General features: G+C 41.5%; 1 protein-coding gene across 1 annotated transcript in view; it reads right to left on the bottom strand.

The window, feature by feature from the left end:
- Positions 1 to 990: 990 nt before the first annotated feature.
- NOL11 (nucleolar protein 11) overlaps positions 991 to 16,524 on the bottom strand; it is a 31,733-nt gene continuing 16,199 nt past the window's right edge. The window contains exons 8-18 of the mRNA XM_006886272.1: positions 15,866 to 15,942; positions 10,615 to 10,738; positions 10,109 to 10,191; positions 9,565 to 9,636; positions 6,311 to 6,495; positions 6,076 to 6,201; positions 5,719 to 5,949; positions 4,551 to 4,629; positions 4,022 to 4,114; positions 1,270 to 1,377; positions 991 to 1,107 (exon numbers count right to left, since the gene is read on the bottom strand). Coding sequence (XP_006886334.1) covers positions 991 to 1,107; positions 1,270 to 1,377; positions 4,022 to 4,114; positions 4,551 to 4,629; positions 5,719 to 5,949; positions 6,076 to 6,201; positions 6,311 to 6,495; positions 9,565 to 9,636; positions 10,109 to 10,191; positions 10,615 to 10,738; positions 15,866 to 15,942 — 1,295 coding nt within the window. The remainder of the gene's footprint in view (positions 1,108 to 1,269; positions 1,378 to 4,021; positions 4,115 to 4,550; positions 4,630 to 5,718; positions 5,950 to 6,075; positions 6,202 to 6,310; positions 6,496 to 9,564; positions 9,637 to 10,108; positions 10,192 to 10,614; positions 10,739 to 15,865; positions 15,943 to 16,524) is intronic.

Genomic DNA, 16,524 nt, shown 5'->3' with positions numbered 1-16,524 from the left:
AGATGCTCTGCTGGAGAAGGAGGGGCAATCTCCTCCCGTACCAGTCAGATCTGATTTGACAGTACACAGAAAAATAATTAAAAAAAAAGAAATTAAAAGCCTTGGATGGAAAAACTTGGGAATGAACAACAAAACGGACAGTAATAACTGAAAAAAAAAATACGAAAACTGTCTAAATATCAGTGTTTTCTTATATACATGTAAATCACAGTAAATTAAAAAAAAAAAAAAGGACTGGAAAAAAACAGTTGTTGCAACTCCAAGACTGTGAGACTAAGACAAGCACGGCAGCTGCTTCGTGTTCCTGCTCCAGCTTGTGAAGGTTTCACTGTACACTTGTCAGTTTACTGTTCTCAGTCATCACGGAGGTAATCTGACAGGTGGACACAAAGAGAAATTTTTCAATCTTTGGTAAGAAGTTAAGTGGAAGAAGCTGCCCTGCCTGTCCTGCTGGTGGACGTGGCATCTGCCCTGCCCTAAATCCCCTGAGTCTGATAAATATTCCTCCTACAAATCACTGCTTCAATGGTGACTTTAAAAAAACTGTTAAAAGAATTACTCAAGGGGAGCTCTGGTGGCCTAGTGGCAAGGAGCTGCAACTACAATCCCAGAGGCGCATGGTTTGAATCCACCAGATGCTCTGCCGGGGAAGGAGAGGCAGTCTCCTCCTGTACCAGTCAGATCTGATTTGATGGTACACTCACACACACACACAAAATCAATACACAAATAAGTTTACTTAAAAGCAGTTCAATGACATATATAAAAAAAAGTTTCAGAACTTCTTCCCACAAACTGGAACAGGTTTCCGTGAGGTCCGCAGCCCTACCTAGTGGGCATCAGTAACGGGCATGGTAAGTCTAGGTGATCACTGACGCACTGCCGAAGCTGAGAGCCAGTCTCAAACAAAACCCCTCTCCTGCCTGGAGGAGGAGGAAGAGGTCACATAAAAGGGCTTCATAAAACGTCTCTGAAGGAGAACTGAGATGGTCAGAAGAGCTCCAGTACTTCAATTGAATATAATCCTGTATTAGTCTTTTCTTGATTTAATTTCTGTAGCTCCCGGAAACTCACGTCAATCTTGTTGAGTTCAGAATAAACGTTTATCTAAAGAAAAAAAGGTGTCAGAGTTAATTTTACCATCACTTTTACATAAAAACAAATCTCTAGGATTACAAGAACTGTTTCAAGAACACAATTTAAGGCTAAATTTTACTTTAGGTGACACCTGGGAACAGAAACAGAACACAGTGTAAATCAGGTACAAACCTGGGCTTTCACAAAATTGTAAAGGCTTATCAGCAGCCTTTTTGCTTCTGGTAGCATTACCACAACAGTGAAATTAGCATCGAGAAGTAAGCATATCCAATCCATAATCTGAAGATAAACAGAAAAGAGAATTAAGATTTCAAAGTTAAATGTTAGGTCAATTCATTTCACAAAGTCTGTAATTATATCAAATAGTCCTAAGAACGGTATTATCTTTTTATAATGGTCTGAGCATATTAATGTTGAGAGGGAAGGAATTTCTCAATGACAGTGAAGGTTTTTTCTGCTTTTATTCTAGTTTATTAGGGCGCTCCCGTGGCTTAGTAATAAGAAGCTCCTAACCTGTAGGCAGTTGGCACAAATGTACCAGCTTAGCTTCTCTGTACAAGAAAGAAGGGCAATCTCCTCCTGTTCAAATTACAGCCTCTGACAAGCTGCTGGAAGGTCAGCTATGAGTCAGTTTTGGCTCAAGGGTGCGTAACAACAACAACCACCTGCTATGTGACAAGCATTAACTGGACTCTTCCTGGGACTGTCAGGAATAAGTCAGCATGGTATTTAACACAAGGGAAAGTCAGAACATTCTTTTAAAAAAATGTTGTTCCCCTCCAGATCCAGTTCTAATTAATATTTGCTAGAAAATGAAGTTTGACCAAATTCACAATGACACCAACATTCCTGGAGGTTGAATATCACAGGCATAATGGTGCATTACAATCACAAGAAATCCTCTCATTCTTCTCAGTTTTTTCTTTTAGCTCTGAAGGCCCAGAGCAAATTGTTCTTAACAAGTTGAATTTTTAGGTCCATTCAATCAGAGAGTTCCTTAGGTCTTTCTGAGTGCATTCATTTACAAACGGGAGTGGAAACTTGAACCAGGTCTTCAGGACGCTTTCCCATGGGATGACAAATCTTTATATGCTATCCAATTTCTTTAAGATAAAGGGAGTGACTCATAGCAGAGCCACATCAACGAGAACGTTCTATATAAAAAGATAACATCCTTGTGCATCTTCTGTTTAATTTCCTCTGGGTTCAGCTTGGGTGCTAGGCCCTCGGCGTGGAACGCCGCAGGGCCCTACTCTGCTACGAAGGGGGGCTCTTCACTCTGCTATGAAGGGGGATCTTCTGCTCTCCTCAAGTGGTAGCTTTGCACCTGGAACCTTAAAAATGGTCTTGGTAATTATCTGCTGTTGCTGTTGTCATTGAGCTGGAAGCCACTTGACTGCTTGGTGGGTCCCACAGACTATAATTACAGGGAAGAATGCGCATCTTCCTGCCTTAGAGCAGCTGGTGGATTAGAATTGCCTGCCTTTGGGCTGAAAGCGAACTCCCTATCTACTCGGCTATCACTGATCCTATCTTTTCTTTTCCAAGATACGCTATGCCCTAAGAAATGGGTGCTATGTATGTACTGTGGGCAGGCTAATGTGACGTAAAAGAAAATAATGTGCAAATTGACTTTTCAATCTATATGTGGAACAGATTATCTGGGAGGCTGGGCTCTATGAGAAAAAGTGTGGCATCAGGATTGGAGGTAGACTCCTCAACAATCTGCGTTATGCAGAGGACACAACCCTGCTTGCTGAAACTGAGGAGGAAATGAAGCGCTTGCTGCAGAGGGCCAAGGACTACACCCTTCAATATGGATTGAAGATCAACATCAAGAAAACAAAGATTTTCACCACTGGGCCAATTGGCAGCATCATGATAGATGATGAAGACACTGAGATCGTTGACAGCTTCAGTTTGCTTAGCTCTACAATCAACACCCTTGGTACCAGCAGCCAGGAAATTAAAAAACTAATTGCATTGGGAAAGTCTACTGTCAGAGACCTCTCCAAGGTAGTGAGGAGCGACTATGCTAGTCTGGAGATTAAGGTGCGCCTGATCCAGGCCATGGTCTTTGCAATTACTTGATAGGCATCAGAGAGCAGGACAATGACTAGGGATGATAAAAGAAGATTTGATGCCTTTGAGCTTTGGTGCTGGAAAAGAGTATTGAATATACTGCTAGGAGAACAAACAAGTTCGTCCTGGAGAGGGTAAAGCCCGGCTGCTCCTTGGAGGCAAGGATTCTGAAGCTCCGTCTGACATACTTTGGACATGATGCAAGGAGGGATCAGTCCTTGGAGAGGGACGTCATGCGTGGGAGGGGGAGGGACAGCACAGGTCTCAGGAGAGGAATATCCTTGATGAGATGGATTGATTCTGTCACTGGGGTAATGGGGACAGGTGTGTTGGAGACAGTAAGATTGGCAAGGGATAGAGCAGGGTTTAGGGCTGTTGTACATAGGGTTGTTATGAGTCACAGACGACTCAACGGCACATTACAACAACAACAACAACAACAACAACAACAACAATGTTCAAATATCACTCATAAAAAACTTGTTATCTAGTCTTAGGGCAATGAAAACAAAACCAAAAACTAAGTCAGTAAAACTCTTTACTCCAAAGCAACTCTGTATATATGAAAGAGTTAAACACATGAAAAAAGAAAGCATGACCGAAGTAAAGAAAACTAGGAGAACCATTTATATCACCTTGGATGCAGAGGACCTTGGCGTAACAGAAGTCAAAAGCAGTCATAAGAAAACACTTACTATGTTTTGATAGCATAAAAATCGAGAACTAGCCTAAGGCAAAAAGGACAATAAACACAGTAAAGAAACAAAATGGCTAGGAAAAAACATTGATAATGTATGAAAGGTTCATAACTATACAAAGAAGTCTTTCTAGATGATCTCACCTGGTCCAGGGTTGGAGGATGTGTTCCAGGAAGAGTCATAGCTGCATTTTCACTACATTTCTGATAAAGATAATACAAGTACTGGAGAAATAGCTAGGCAGAGGGGTGAAAAAAGGAGAATGATTATCAATCTGAGGATAAGTGTTCCATTTAACCATCTCTCAACCTGACATGCCAGCTACCCAGGGCACACGCAGAAGTACAGCGGCAGCTGCCATCTGTCAGGGCTCCTCGCTGGGAGTAGGGGTAGGAGCGTAGTCTGTCCCTAAGTAACAGGTAGACAAGAGGCAAGTCTCGCCTGGCAAATCCTGCTAGTGTTTCATTTAGAACTTTCCCCAGCCTTCAGGACCGGGCAGCCACTCAGACATCACTCTGGTCTCTTAGGAATAACTTTTCATTCACCTTGAGGGATGGGCAGCCTCTTCTTCAAAGGAAAGAATGGGGCTGCTCTTTAATTGCTTACGCAGCTGAATAGGGTCAGGCAGCAGAACAGACCAAAGGGAAGCTTCGATACGATTTCTATACTCACTGTGATATGTTGTGCTGGAATATCTTTCAAGTGAGCCACAAGGAATGCTTCACTGTACGCTGAATGAAGAACTGCATTTCTACTTAGGAATAAAGGAAAATCTTAATGCAAAAAAATAAAGGTAAGGCTGGTGAAGTGAAAAATAATGCTCTTTTCCCAAGAAAATGCAATCATTCCTAATGAATCATTCATAAACTATGCATTTACCTAGACATCTTCATCACTGAATGCTCTCTTAATCAAGAGATCACCTGGACTACTTCTCTATTGTTAATTACTGGTATTTACACAAAAGATTACTTTTTATAATAACTGTGTGCTGTCTTACAGCATAATTAAGGAAACAATTTTTAATATTTTTTAAAAAAATGTTATTATTTTTTGTGTGTGCACCGTCAAATCAGATCTGACTGGTACAGGGGAAGATTGTTCCTCCTTCTCCAGCAGAGTATCTGGTGGATTTGAACTGGGCACCTCTGGGATGGCAGTGCAGTTTCTTGCCACTAGGCCACCAAGAAAACAATTTTAAGAACATGATTTGAAGGGAGCTCTGGTGGCCTCATGGCAAGAAGCTGCACTGCAATCCCCAAGGTCTGCAGTTCAAATCGACCAGATGCTCTGTTGGAGAAGGTGGGGCAAACTCCTCCTGTGCCAGTCAGATCCAATTTGACGGTAGATCAAATTAAAAAGAAATAAATAAAAATTTTAAAAAAAGTTAATTAAAAGAACAGGATTTGAAGATGACATTGAACATACTCCACTTTCAAGCAGAAACCAGGGGGTGGGGAGAGGAAAAAAAATCAACCTTGATTATAGACATTGTAATTAATTAGTAATAAATGTTACACTGCAAAATGTGTACGAATGATTGCATGAAAAACCAATACGATTTCTTTATAAGTCTACACTACAAAGAATATAAAAAACCAGCCAACCGGCTCTCGGTGGATGCTGCTGTGTCAGCACGCGGGAGCCCGGGTTCGAACTCGAAATAAACTTGGTTAATTCGGCTAAAAAAAACAAAACAAAAAGAAAACACCAAAAAAAACCCCAAACCAGCCAACCAACCCTCAACTGACTGGATTACCACCACCCTTCCTTGGTGTTGTGGGCATAGAACAATGTCTACAGGGAGACAGCTTGGGGGACACCTGGTTTCAAAGGATACAGTAGCGCTGCTCTTTTTGGTGTCACAGGGCTTGACGAGGTCTCCTGTGTCACGCTTTGAGGTTTCTCTTTTAACTCTTTGTCACAGTTACTGCAACTGTCTTCTTCAAGATTAAAGCCGTTTTCAACAACTTCTGTTTGCTCTTCCATTTTCTCCTCCTGAACAGCATCATCTAAGTCAAAAACCGACTCTGTGTTGATATCTGCTTCTTGAAGCTTGTCGTCACCAATGCTGTGTTGTTAAATGAAAGCAAGAGCTTAGTGGAAAATTCCCCCTTAGTTTTTAGAAATCAAAGCATGCAATAAATAATGCACTAAAAATGTAGTGAAGGAAAAAAGAAAAGGGCTTCCAAGGTACCTTAAAAAGACTTTTAAGCAGGCGCAGGTGACGGCCTCGGGAATGTCGGGGAATTGCCGCAGACAGATCTGTAAGATCTGCACATCTGACTTTTCCAAGGCAACTTCCATTAAGGCCGGGCACAAGCTAAGAGACAATTCTACATTAGTTTAACTGACTGAGAAAAATTGTAACTGCACATAATCCACAAGTTTTTTTTCAGAGTATGAAAAGAAAAGGTATACAAAGTCCCCACCTGTAGGAAAGCACTTGTGTTTGGATAAGCTGCATCAGACAGTTTCGGGGGTAGAATGATGTTTCGGCTTTACATCTGTCCAGAAGTCCTCTCACTATGTCGCCAATAATAGCATGAAAGTCAGGCGTCTGCTTAACAGCCAAAAATTTACGCAGTTCTACTTCAATGTGCTTTTCTGTATCATTCTGAAAGGACAGTATTAATAAAGAGGTCAGTTTGCATTAATACATTTCACCATACACAATAGGAGGAGGTCAGTACCATCAAGTCACCGAATTACTTCCTAGCTTAACATTTTCCAAATTATCAACAGTAGTCACATGAAAGTAAAGTTGAACTATTTTCCTTTACAAAAAGAAACTGGAAAGGGAAAAGAGATAGCAGGGGGTTATAAATCAAAATCATTTGGAGATTAACTTATATTCAATGCATGACTGAATGAGATACTGATGAGGTCACTATCATCACACTGATCGCACAGAACTATTGTCACTGGTTTCGATGCCATGGAATTCCTGCTCGTAGGGGCCACAACCCGCAGAATAACTGGATGGCTGTACACCTTTTGCACACTCACTGCTACATTTGAGTCGACTGTCAATCCTCTTTTTTGCTAACTCTCTACTTTTACAAAATTGATGCTCTTCTGTAGGGATTGGCCTGTCTTGATAACTTGTCTAACATAAGTGAGATGATATCCTCATTTCTAAGGAGCACTTTGCCTGCATTTTCTCCAAAATGTATTTATACTGGTTTTCTGGTAGTTCATGGTTATTATTTGCTTCTCTTTGCTAACAAGCCATAATTCAAAAGCATCAATTAAACAATTAGGTTAGGGATTATAACCCAATAGATTTGTTGGCAAAGGTGGTCTTCTATAAAGATGTACAGTCTCAGAAATCAGATGGAAAGTCACTGAGCCCAAATTGATTAAATGACAGTAAGTTTTGTTGTGGTTATTAAAACAAAACAAAACATCAACGATACTTCACTCTTTCTTACTCACTGCCCAGCGCAGGCACACACCAGGCCACTAATACGGCAGCCTAGGTCAGGCATGCCTTAGTCCTCGGAGGGATGCTTGCCTAACATTCCGGTCTTTTGCAGATTTGACCAGTGTAATACATTGTCTGATTTCCTGTTTTTTTTTTCCATGGGCTCGGCTTATGGATCCAAGTAAATGAAATCCCTGTCAATGTCAATGCTTTAGGTTTTATGTTGAGGTATAAGACATCCTGAATCCTAGACTTGGTTCTGCATCAGAAAATGCTTCAAGTCCTCTTTGCTTTCAACAAGCAAGGCTATGTCATCTGTAAACTGTTGGTTGCTAAGGAGTCTTCCTCCAATCCTAATGCCTCAATCCTCTTCATCAGGTCCAGCTTCTCAGATTATTTGCTCAGTACACAGATGGAAAAGTATGGGGACATTTTTCCTAATCTTAAACCACAGTGCCCCTTGTTCCGTTCTTCTTCAGGTCCTGCATGTGCACAGTAACTGCCTGGAAGTCTCACTCTGCAATATTAGCCACAATTGATCATGATCTAGATTCTCTTCTAAAACAGGTCTGGAAGCAGGAGTGGCCTCCACTTCATAAACCACATACCTATGGAAACTCTATAAACTGGGAGAAAAAAAAGATTGTTACAGAAAGGCGTCAGGTCTTCTGCTCATGGAATTGCTATGGGTCACGCTCCACGTGAAAGCAATCAACAACAAATAACAAGGTTCTCCTCTGCATCTGGCTTGACTTTCTGGCAATCCCAGGTTGACGGAACTGTTTCTATCTTTGGCAAGATTTTTTGTGTATGTGATAGTAATGATCTTGTTCAATCATCTCCACATTCTGTTGCATTACCTTTCTTGGTCTGTTCAACTCATAAAACAGCTCCATCTCTGGAAAATCCTTGGTAAAAGGCCAAAGATTTATTTGCTCCAGAGTGTAACCTGAGTAGGAATTACATTTTCTGGCATCAGCACAAACATGGATCTCTTCTTATCTGTGAGATACCATCCACCTGGTCAAGTATCTTTGACTTTCCCCCCAGGTGAGCAAGCACCCTGAGCACTAAATCCCTTTGTGGGAACATCTGAATAGAACACTGACTCCTGTCTATTCCATTCATCAAGGTCAATGCTTGCGGTCATAATTCATTATGTTACAACAACCACTGTCATAATACGATGGCTTGTGTGTTGCAGTGATAATGGAATCTATGTCACAGGCATCTGAAACACCTGCAAGGTCTCTCCCGTTAAACAAGTGCCAATGGAAATTCCAGACTAAGACCAGGAATAAAGAATGGTGATCTATTTCTGAAAAACGTAGCCCGTGGAAATCTTATGAACAGCACCCAAATGTCTTCAGACGCAGTGCTGGAAGGAAGGAGAGCCTCTCAGGCTGGAAGACATTCAAAACGCAACTGAGGAACAGCTGCCTTCCAAGCAGCCTATCCAGTGATGTGGATGAATTAAAGGTTCTCAGGATCTTCCTCTGTTGATGTGGCAAGACTCAAAATGATAAGAACCTGCTGCAAACATCCTTTAATAATCAGAACCTGATATGCAACAAGTATGAATCTAGAAACATTGGACGTTGTAGAAAATGAACGGGGAAAAAAAAATCAATAACCTACGCAGGAGTGAGCTGAAATGATCACTTGGAATCAGACAATCACATGGTCTCTACTAATTTGGGAATGACAAATTGGAAAGGAAAAGCCTGAGCATCATGGTCAAAAACAACATTTCAAGATGTATTCTGAAGTACAATGCTATCACTGATAGGAATACATGCACGTGCATACAACGAAGACCTAGTAGTATGATTATTCAAATTCACCCAACTAATCATTAAAACCAAAGATGAAGAAACTGAAGATTTCTACCAATTTCTGTAGCCTGAAATTGATCAAACATGCAATTAAAAGGCATTAATAATGACTGGTGACTGGAATGTAGTAGATCAGTAGCTTACGATCTTGCTATGGGAATGGCACCAGAAACCTCATGGCAGAATTCTCTCATTGCAAAGATCTTTTTAAACATGAGACTATAGTGAGGCAAACAAGCCAGAGTACTGGACCGAAATGTGCCTTCCTCTCAGATACTGTATAATATTGGCTACAAACCAGAAAACATACTACATAAATATAGGTACTTAAATAAGCATAAAAATTAAGAGAATCAAAAGCCTAGGAGGAATTTCTTTTAATCTATTGGGTTGATTTTTCGTCTATTTAATACTTTTTATATACCTTTATCGTTAATAGAAGTTGTCTGGATGCTGAAACTGCTGGCTGTAAACTCGCTTCATCTTTTCTTCTTAACTGAAATGGAAGAAATGGATTATAATTTCAAAGCAAACAAAAGTGTACACATTAAGAACAAGAAGCACGTCAAAGCACTAGTGTACTCCTGCATTAATCACAAAGGGTTTTTAACAGCATGCATTTTAAAAAAAATGATAGAGTGGGCTTATTTCAACTTTCAAATGAACTATCTTAAAATTTTATGTTTTCAATTTTTAAGCAGAAAATACGATCTCTACAGTGAGAAAGATCTTATTGCTAATTGTATACTGGTTCATTTTCACACCTTAACATACAAAACACACAAAATAAAAAAAAATAACCAAAAGATTGTGTGTGTCATTTGTGGCTAAATTCTTTCAGATTACTGAATTTAAGCTTCAATTTTCACCTGCCATCAAGAGGAACGCTGGAATAGTTTTACAAATTTGACTCATTAAGAGAATTATGCATTTTTAGCACCTGCACTACTATTTCTATTTATACTTACATTTTTCCTTGACTGTTCTGAGTTCTGTGATTCATCTTCGTGGGCTGTCTCCCAGTTTACAAAATGGGGTGCAGCATGAGTGTCTATGAAAACAGAGAACACACAATTTCTGGTTTGCTCTGTCACCCCCCCCCCCCCCCCGACTAACAGTAAAATCCAACCACTCATGGACAACCGAAGAGAGGGTGTAAATTCATGGAATTTGACAGACAGCCCAAATCAGTAAACCCTGACAGTAAAGGGCCTCAGGCCCAGCAACATTAAGCCAACAGGTGAGGCTGTCAGAAGACCAGGGAAGGCAGAGGAGTTCCTGATACTGCCCGGAAATCAGGAGAAAATGCCTATTCAAAACACAATTAACTGCTCCTGGCTCAAGGGAGTTTTCACGAGCAGCAGCAAATTTCAAAATGAAGAACAGTTTCTAGCGATTGACAGGGAACTTTTGCTCCCAGAGAGCTATTAAAACGCTTTGCTTCAATAGAAGAAACACGTAAATAAGTTCCTACCTGGATCACAACTGTGCCTGAGTTTTCCAAGTGCACCGGCCAGTGATGACACTTCACACTTGTATGGGACCACCGTCAAACATTTCCCATGTAACATAAAGAGGTTTTCCCCATAATACCAGAGCTACAAAAAAGTGAAAAAAAAAATAAATAAATACTTCGCCCCGACTTCTCTAAAGATCTGACTCAGTAAAACCTTACAACTGAGAACAGTGTGATTTATATAAAAAAAAGAACGACTAAATAAGACACTTGGCAGAAGATGCTAAGATGTTCAACATATGTATCAGCCATACTAACATCACCTACTGCTGAGTGGATTCTGACTTATCACACTAAGTCATCGGGTTTTGGAGGCTGTAAATCTACAGGCGAAGAATGCTCATCTTTCCCGTTGGCTGGTAGTTTTAAACTGCTGACTTTTCATTTGACAGCCTGATACACTACACTCTATGCCATCATGGCTCTTTGGAATAAGATTATATAGCCATCATTAGTATAAAACTCTTAGTAAAGCATAATTTTAAAGTATTTCTTTAATAGCTTTACTGAGATATAGGAAGGTCTAGATACAGAGATATAGGGAGCTCTGTGCCTAGTGCAGAGGGCGCTGTGTTGAAAAGGGCAGGCAGTTCAAATCCACCAGCTGCTCCAAGAGAGACAGGCCATTTCCTCCTGTGCAATTTAGTGTCTGAAAACATGCTGAAGGGTCAACTGGTTCCAACATGACAGTAATGAGTTGGAATTTACCTAGATATACAGGCAGTTCCTAGGTTACAAATGTTGACTTTAGTATATTATATAGTTAAGCACACCATGGCTTTGCAGTTCCTTGGTGCGGCCCCCACCGCCTCCTTGTGGCACAAGATATAAGTCGGCCTCTGGATCCTATTAATGGTAGCAGTGTGATTTTGGCTGGAACCAGCATGGACCGCCTCCCCCGCCCAGCTCCCCATGCCCCACAACACACTGGTTGCATCAAGGCCCTAGTTGGTGCTTGTTCTGAACAGAGAAGGCATCGTGACTCCTGGACGCCCTCGCTCTGCAGCTTCATGGGTTGTGAGTACTTTACTGGGCCTGTTATCACCCTGGCCAGGTACCACTTCTTTGCAAATGTGACAGAACTCATAAACATAACCATGTACAAGCTGCGGAGCCGGGCGAGGCTTGGAAAAGGGAACAGGTTTGTCTCAGTGGATGAGGAGGAGGCTGAGAGGTCAGGACAAAGCACGGGCTGTAATGTTAGATGTGCTTCTCTCCACATCAGCAACAGGACACGTTACTACCATGACTGGATGATACTCCATCTCAGTCAGACAACCTTCCCAGGAAGAGCCATTTCTGAGGTTAAAAAGCTCTTCTCTTTTCCCTTCCCCTGAAGGCTGCATGGCGCTATGCTCAGGGGCCAGGTCACTGAAGCCAGGGGCTGTGGCCACAGGGCCTAATGTTAGAAGAGCAGGACACCCGCTCTCTCTTCCTTTCACCTAAAGGTTAGTCGTCTCAGGCAGTATCTCACCATCTGTTTTGTCTTTTAATTCCATAGGCAATGTCCCTACATACCCAGGAGCTTAATGCAGATCTGCAGGGGCACTTGATGCCCACGCAGTGGACAGTTCACGCCCACAGACCAACTAGAGGATGCACTTTCGCTATTTCTTCCCAAAGGATTAGCCAGAGTGAACAGACTCAGTCCCTTTCTTGTTTGTGATAAACTTCCTCCTCCCCTATTGTCTGGCAACAGTTTCAGCTAAAGGGTTTGGAGCGAATGGTAATTTATCTCGCGCTGGGTAGATCCTACAACCCAGTAAGACCTGACAACTTGAAGATGAACCTCTCTTCTCAATTTCTCTTACAGCTGGTTTTCAGAAATCCCCGGCTTTTAGCTAAAAGGACACTGCGTTCTCCCAGCCTGGATTCTTTGCAAAGCTGCCAGCAACATTTGTGCTCTAGCTTCTAATTCACTCATTTCACCAAATTATCTGTAGCTCTTATGACCAGGGTATGAAGGAAGGGGGGAAACAGGAGAAATGCCACAATGCATAGTGCACACTTTTAACTGCCTCTCAGCAATTACAGACTATTACAGCTTGGGGAACATGAAGTTAAGTGAGATAAGCATCTGAATAAAGACATCTACAGCCTCACCATGAAGAAATCATCACGGTGATTTGGAAGGTGTGAGTGCTTGGGAATGGAGATCCAGAGTGTTGTCCTATGCAGGAAAGCTGGGTAGCCAGTGGCCTTTAGTTCCTTAAATCTTAACACCTCAGGGGAGCTCTGGTGGCCTAGTGGCAAGGATCTGCAACTACAATCCCAGAGGTGCATGGTTCGAATCCACCAGATGCTCTACCGGGGAAGGAGGGACAATCTCCTCCTGTACCAGTCAGATCTGATTTGACGGTACACTCACACAAAAATAATAAAATAAAATTAAAAAAAAAAATCTTAACACCTCAATCCTAAGATTTCCCCCCTCTCTTTCTACTTGCCCCTTGTTGCCCCAAAGCTCTAGAATTATCCATGATTATCCTCTTCTGAGTTGGAACTGACTCACAGCTGACCTTCACTGGGTTGTCCGAGGCTGTAAATCACGAGGGAGAGGAATGTTTGTCTTTCTCCCGTGGAGCCACCGATGGATTTGAACCAGAAAGGCTCAACTGTTCCTACAGCAGCACAACTTCCAATGGACCAGACCCCCAGTCTCCCCATTCCAGTTTTGCATTTAGGCTATCCACAGCTGCAGTCAACAACCCCAGCCCCTGGTGATTAGAGATGAACAGGACCATGGGATTTTCAGCACCTTTCTTGTGCAGACAGCTACCATGCTCATGCCAGAACTGGGGGTGGGTATGTGTGGGAGGTCACCCAACATTCAGAATGGAACAGTGCAAAGTTTATCAACAGACCAGAAATATTTTTTCTGCTCTGTACCTTCCCAGCTCCATTCATGCAATTTTAATCTATATCAGACTGCCTGGCTCTGTTAATCTCACAAAGAAATAGCCATTAAGTTGCATCTGGCCAGAGGGAATGGGGAGGAGAGGGGGTGGTAAACAGAACAGAACTCAACAGGCTGTTCCATATCAAAAAAGGTGCAGCAGCTGATGGCTGAGAGCCATCACAGAGATCGCTGGCTTTTTGGGCTCCGTTGCTCACAGAATTCAAAGCCCCAAATTCATGACATATACTTACAGTGGCACCCCTCACTATCTGGAAAGCAGCTAAAGACAGCGCAATAAAAGAATGTCAGGGGTACGCTCCCAGTCAGTCACCGGCACACACCCAACACTGCTTATACAGTGGTCTGTACGACAAATACGAGCTACTGTGCTAAGCACATCAAAGCATCCTTTGTACTCCAGGCTTATGGTATTAAAGGTGTTTCTGTGTATCTGAAGTATTTGTTAAATGTTTTCTATGAATAGGAAGGTACGCTACATGATAAGGCAAACATCTAACTACTGTAAATGTTCTGCTGCTGTACAAAGACTAACGAACGGAATATGTAATTCATATACAATTCGTTCACTTAGATGTATAAACGTAATGATTTTTTAATATATTCAGATTATGTCATCATGAATACGACAATTTTAGAATATTTCATCATCCAAAAAGAAATTCTTTTTACATTAGCACACTCTATCCCCTACTTTAGCGAGCTCTGGTGGCCTAGTGGCAAGAAGCTGGGCTGCAATCCCAGAGGCACAGAGTTCAAGGCCACCAGCTGCTCTGCGGGAGAAGGATGGGCAATCTCCTCCTGTGTGACTAATTGTCTCTGAAAACTCACTGGAGGGTCAGCTATGGGTTGGTTCTGACTCTATGGTACACAACAAAAACAACTATCACCACATCCCAGACCCTCTAATCACACATACATTTAAAATAATGGAACTTTAAAAAAGTTATATTGCCTGTATTCCACATCTACTAACTCAATAATTACTAAGTGACTGTAACGTGAATAAACTCTTATGAGGAAGTAGATGAAAAAACAATTTAAAACAGTTTCTTTTCTATGATTATACTTAAGAAATAAAGATACAAGTATATAAACAAAAAGCTTGGGAGTGTCATGGACTAAGACGATAAGTCACAATTTATATTTTATTTTCACATGGATATTCACTTGTTAACCAATCAGTACTTACTGGGCATCTCTGAAAGAAAGAATTGAAAAAAACAACAGAGAACTAAACAGATGAATTGACTCAGGAGGTTAAAGTATGGCCAACAAAAATTCAAATTCCCTAAGTGTTCCATATAATCCCATGGGAATGTTTTAACATGCAGTCTAAAAAGCGAACTCAAGGTAAACTAATAGCCTTTCAGTGTAGTTCAAAAAAGATCAGACCAAAATGTTCCTATAAAAATTTTAAGAGATTGTTGTCTCTTAATCTAAAATGTCCCATAATTTAATCTTCTAAAGAGATAAGACATTACTGTTAAAATAATAGCCAAGTTAAAATAATCTTCTAGAGTAAAAAAATATTTAACACGAGAAATAGCTGTCCAAAGGATTTAGCCTCGAAGAGGTCTTATCTCTTATGTTGTTGTTGTTGTTATGTGCTGTCGAGTCGCCTGCGACTCATAGCGACCCTATGTAAAACAGCCCTAAACTCCGCTCTGTCCTGTGCCAATCGCACTGTCTCTGACACTCCCATCCCAATTATCCCAGTCACTGACTCAATCCACCTCACAGAGGGCCTTCCTCTCCTGCGCTGTCCCTCCACCCTCCCAAGCATGATGGCCTTCTCTAAGGACCTGTCTCTCCTCACAACATGTCCAAAGTATGTTAGACGGAGCCTCAGAATCCTTGCCTCCAAGGAGCCACCCGGTTTAACCCTTTCCAGGACAAATGGTATTTTCAATACTCTTCTCCAGCACCACAGCTCAAAGGCATCAATTCTCCTTCTATCCTCCTTGGTCACTGTCCAACTCTCTGATGCATAACAAGTGATTGCAAAGACCATGGCCTGTATCAGACGCACCTTAGTCTCCAGAGAGACACCATTGCTCTTCAGTACTTTGGAGATGTCCCAGCAGACTTTCCCATCGCAATGTGCCTTTTAATTTCCTGGCTGCTGGTGCCAAGACTGTTGTCTACAGAGCCAAGCAAACTAAAGCTGTGTACAATCTCAATCTCTTCACCATCCATCCTGATGCTGTATAAGTTGTAAAAAACTTATCTCTTATAGTCACCAATAAAAGCATATATATGTGAACCAGTTTCCCAACTCTAAGAACTTACCTGACCACTGGTACCTTGTGGTAACTCTTTGGAAGCTTGCAGTGTTTGAAATTTGATGTTCCATATGGAGAGGTGGTCTGTAAAAGAAGAAACACAATTCAGAAGTGTCAAGTATGGATATATGTTGTTTTAGAAAAACCACAATCAGTCTTGCTTTATTACTTTAAGTCCTGAATTAGTAATAAAAATTAGTAAAAGATAGCCACAGAAGTTAAAAAAATGATAATTACAGGCTGAATGAAACAATCAGCAAAGCTCTGGAGAAGGTGAGTCCTGAGTGGAAATCTTATATAATGAATGGCTAATGTCCAAGGAAGGGAGTTCTGGAGGTGTGGTCCATAGGGAGTTATGCTGCTAACTCAAAGGTGCTCTTCGTTGGCAGTTCAAATCCTCCAGGGGCTCTGAGGGAAAAAGACGGGCAACTTCTTCCAGTGTGTTTTACAGGCTCAGAAACCCTTTGGAGGGTCAGCAATGAGTAGCAAGAGTGAGAGGATGTGGAGTCATAGGAGCTCTGGTGATGTAGTGTATGCCTGTTGTGAGGCTACAGTGTATGCCTGTTGTGATGCTATAGTGTATACCTGTTGTGAGGCTATAGTGTATGCCTGTTGTGATGCTACAGTGTATACCTGTTGTGAGGCTATAGTGTATACCTGTTGTGA

The sequence above is a fragment of the Elephantulus edwardii genome, unplaced genomic scaffold, assembly GCF_000299155.1.
Source record: "Elephantulus edwardii isolate Elephantulus edwardi_28Jun2011 unplaced genomic scaffold, EleEdw1.0 scaffold00048, whole genome shotgun sequence".
In the NCBI taxonomy this organism is placed as follows: domain Eukaryota; kingdom Metazoa; phylum Chordata; class Mammalia; order Macroscelidea; family Macroscelididae; genus Elephantulus; species Elephantulus edwardii.
This window is presented reverse-complemented; position numbering and strand designations above follow the sequence as displayed.